We start from the raw sequence: 3,698 nt of genomic DNA on the forward strand, positions 1-3,698 counted from the left end.
GGGGGGACGCCCACGCGGCCCACATCCGCAGCGCCCTTGGTTACGCCGCCCAGGTGAAGGGCGTCGCGACGCCACCGCGGCCTCGGTGAAGGGAGTCCCGGGGCGCCGCCACCTGTCAGGCAACGCCCCCCCCCCTCTCCCGCTCTCATCATTTGCATCGTGTCTCGTCAACTTTTACTCGTTTTCTGTTTGCGACCCCTCTCTAAGCCCACCGACCCTCTCGATGGGCAGCATATTTCCTCGTATTCTACTAAAGAGCAAACTCCGACTCGAGACTCTTCCAGACTAGGCGGCCAGACGGCCCAGGCCGCCCAGGCCCGCCCAAGCGTACGTAACGCCTACACACTCGACTGCGCGCCTGAAGCCTAACAAAGGTGACTCAAAAACAGTCCGGGCTAGAGGATGGGATTGTGGGCGGGGCGGGGCGGGGAGGGGAGGGCTTGGCGCCGCGCAATTCCCCACATCATTAAGTTTCAATTATTAGTGTACTTCCGGCCCGGTGTGCAAATCCACTCGTTCCGGGTCTCTACTTCGCTTACTCCGCTTTGAAAGATGTTCACAAGCAGATAAAATATGTTAGGCTTTAATCACAGTACTATGTCAATTACATACAGGTACCTTGGTCATGAAAAGTAATAAAAAATAAAACAAAAATGGCACGATTATAGTACAGTCTCGTACACTTTAGAAATCACATAACTTGGCAAATTAATTAGGACACTACGAATGGTAAACATTATGATAGAGCAGTGACATTTCCTGAGAAAACCGCCTTCCACACACATTACATGCGAAAGGACGCCCTAAAGAACATGCACTTTCACAGCGCCGGGGTGGAGGCGGCGCTTCCTTAAATTTCCTGTTTTTCTTTGGTTTCTCTGGCGATTTAAACAGTTCACCAGGGCTGGTGCTGTCCAGGGACGCTGTTAGACGGTCCAGCAGCTCGTAGACCGGGACGGGCTTCTTTCGATCAACCTCCGGGCCAGGGCTCTGGCCGGCCCCGGCAGCAGGCGGCTGGTCGCCAGGTTGCCGTCGTGGTCGCCCCCGCTTCTTCGGCGGGATAGTAGCCTGGTCGACAGCGGGTTCCCGCCTTGGTCGTCCCCTTTTCTTCGGCAAGGGCGCTCCCGCTCCCTGCTCCTGGATCGGCGTCGTGGACTTCCTGGAGTAAGACCTTCTCGGCGCAGTCTTTCTTGGAGTGGATGAGGGAGACGAGATGGAAGTAGCGCCTGTCGAACTTCGCAACGTCGCCCTCCGCGGGGTCGCCCTCTTCGGCGAGGCCTTCTGACCAGTGGTGTTCTTTGCGGTGGTTGAAGTGCCCTGCGAAGCTTTCTGTGGCGCAGCCTTTCTCGGAGATGCCTTTCGTGGTCTTCCTCGTTTTCTGGGGGGAGCCGCGCCTGCTGCTTGGCCCGCCTGCACCCCTGTCTTTTGCGGCGAGGCCTTCCTCTTCGGCGGAGTGCCCTTACGAGCAGAAGTCTTTCGCGGAATAGACTTACGCGGAGTAGACTTTCGAGGAGTAGACTTTCGAGGAGTATACCTGCGCGGAGTAGACTTTCGAGGAGTAGACCGGCGCGGAGTAGACTTTCGAGGAGTAGACTCTCGCGGAGCAGTCTTTCGCGGAGTAGTCTTTGTCGGGGTAGACTTTCTCGTAGTAGGCGTCCGCAGCGATGCCAGTCGCGACGGGGCAGACCAGCGCTTGACACTGGGAGTCTCGCCGAGCCCCGAGTCCACGGAGAGGTCGGCGACGTCCTTGAGGCTAGAACGTCCTCGCCTCTTCACGGGCGGCTTCTCTGCGCCTGTGGTGGTGGTGGAGGTCCTGGAGGTTCGTCCCGCCCCCGCCTTTCTCCGAACCTCTGGACGTGGTCTTGCAGACACCTCACGCTGGGGCCTAGCGGGCGAAGCCCCGCGACGTGCACGCTTAGGGCGCGGAGAACCCCTCTGCGACGACCGCGCTGCAGCAGCCCTCTTCGGAGCCCGTCCTCGAGCTGGCTCATCTTGATCACCAGAGAGTTGCTGTTTCCTCCGCCCTCGTCGAGCTTGAGGTTGCGATCCATCATCGTCCAGAGGAACGTAGTCAGGGGGTGCCGACGGACACCTGTTCCGGGCAATAACTTGATCTGCCTCCTGCAGAAAAGAAGATAATGAACATATAATTTTCACTTAACATAAAAGGTGCAGGCTTATTGTGTACATCTGTCAGAATAAAACAATTTTAAATAGACTAGAAAATATTTGGTTTCCTCAATTTTGCAATGAATTGTTAGAAGCATAAATAATAATAACTTAAAAACAATCTTATTGCTTCTGTTTGGTCAAAACTAAAATGCAACGTGTAATTTTGTTAACGTGCATCTGTAAATGACACCCTAAAATTGTGCAGCATAATACAGCTAAGGCCCTAAGGTATGTAAAATTAATCAAAACAAATAAATTGAAATTCAGTTGTCCGACATGTGAGAATGATAATAATAACTCATGCCTGCAAGTTGCATCGTAAATTCTGTAAATGAAACTTGGGCCTGGTGATTTTGAAAATGATGTTATGTACCTTTTGGTCTTGATGTTTGTGGTTGAGCTTATCGTGGATACACAGTTCAGACGCCGTGCCAAACCGATCACCACATCTCATGCAACGGAAGGGGTTTGCGTTAAGGTGCGTCCGCATATGTAATTGGGCCTCCAGATGGTTGAAAAACCCTAGAGGGCAAATGAGGCACGGGTACGTCGCCATCTGGAACAAAATAACAAGAGAGCAAGAATAATAAGACCCGAAAGCTCCTATTTGAGTCCCGAAAGTGCACGGCATTGTGAGTACCTAACCGCTAAAACGTCCATTCTCTTTGCACTCGCCGACATCAAAGGCACCCACTTTTTAAAATGCGTACACGATCAAAATTTTGATTGCCACACGACGTTACATACCTGTATCAATTCCTTCAATTTTATTCTCAAAAATGTAAAACGCAAACGCGTAGCGTCTCAAGGATCTCCAAACAACAACCAAGTGACAACGACAGCGACGAAACCTGCCCGGCGCCCGCACATGACAGCCGAGCCGAACCTGCTGAACTCAAACAAACACAAGTCGTCTGCTGAGCGTCAGAAAACACCAGCCAGCGCTCTCTGCTGGCCTATGTGACGTGAGTGAGCGCGCCATGCACCGCTTATGGCGTCATCAATAATTGTGTGTGTGCAATGTTATTGTCCTGTTCGTTGTCAGGAAAAGTGAAATTCATTATGAACCGTTGCACATTATGTGATCATTTATTAAACTTTGGTTGTGCGGGAGTGCTATGAAAGTTGAAGTGAGATCGTTATGCTGTGGCTGAACCCTGTGTTATCGCTGCCTCTTGCTTCATCCTGACCGGTGAGTCTGACTGCTTGCTTAGCGACATTTTAACATGCTGCTAATATTCAACATTTCTACATATTGCTAGTTTACTAATTTGTCCGTAATGAGATGTGTGCTTGTCACGTGCGTGAGATCAGAGGTTATGGCCCAGGGTATAGTCCGGCCAGCCAAAGGTGACGCCCCATAAGAGCCCATGCTACGCCATAGGCGTCACCTGGCTGGCCGGACTATATCGCTGCTCACTCCGAGCAGATCGTTGTGTCTCTTTCTATCTCTCTCGCCTTCTCAAGGGAAACGAGAGACAGCGATGTACACCTGCGATCTCTTAAAATGCTCGGAGATGACGGAG

At 52.1% G+C, this 3,698-nt stretch overlaps 1 protein-coding gene across 3 annotated transcripts; it reads right to left on the bottom strand.

Moving 5' to 3' along the window:
• Positions 1–567: 567 nt before the first annotated feature.
• Positions 568–3,086, bottom strand: LOC113208582 (serine/arginine repetitive matrix protein 1-like). Of its 3 annotated transcripts, none has more exons than XM_052270813.1 (4): positions 2,920–3,086; positions 2,546–2,728; positions 1,580–2,121; positions 568–1,534 (listed from the first exon to the last, which is right to left on the bottom strand). In XM_052270813.1, the coding sequence occupies exons 2-4, from the start codon at positions 2,726–2,728 to the stop codon at positions 721–723; spliced, it is 1,539 nt and encodes a 512-aa protein (XP_052126773.1). In that variant the 5' UTR covers positions 2,920–3,086; the 3' UTR covers positions 568–720. The 3 variants fall into 3 exon arrangements, with proteins under 3 accessions (XP_052126773.1, XP_052126772.1, XP_026281420.1); XM_052270812.1 differs by having other exon boundaries at positions 1,565–2,121; XM_026425635.2 differs by having other exon boundaries at positions 568–2,121.
• Positions 3,087–3,698: the final 612 nt, after the last annotated feature.

This window comes from Frankliniella occidentalis, unplaced genomic scaffold (genome assembly GCF_000697945.3).
Source record: "Frankliniella occidentalis isolate FOCC.00 unplaced genomic scaffold, Focc_3.1 Scaffold139, whole genome shotgun sequence".
Classification (NCBI taxonomy): Eukaryota; Metazoa; Arthropoda; class Insecta; order Thysanoptera; family Thripidae; genus Frankliniella; species Frankliniella occidentalis.

Bases quoted from the DNA above. Each gene is read 5' to 3' on its own strand.
- LOC113208582 (XM_026425635.2), bottom strand. From the start codon at position 2,728: ATGGCGACGTACCCGTGCCTCATTTGCCCTCTAGGGTTTTTCAACCAT. The intron at 2,122-2,545 runs GTACATAACATC...TCTTTTCTGCAG, and splicing joins ACAAACATCAAGACCAAAAG to GAGGCAGATCAAGTTATTGC.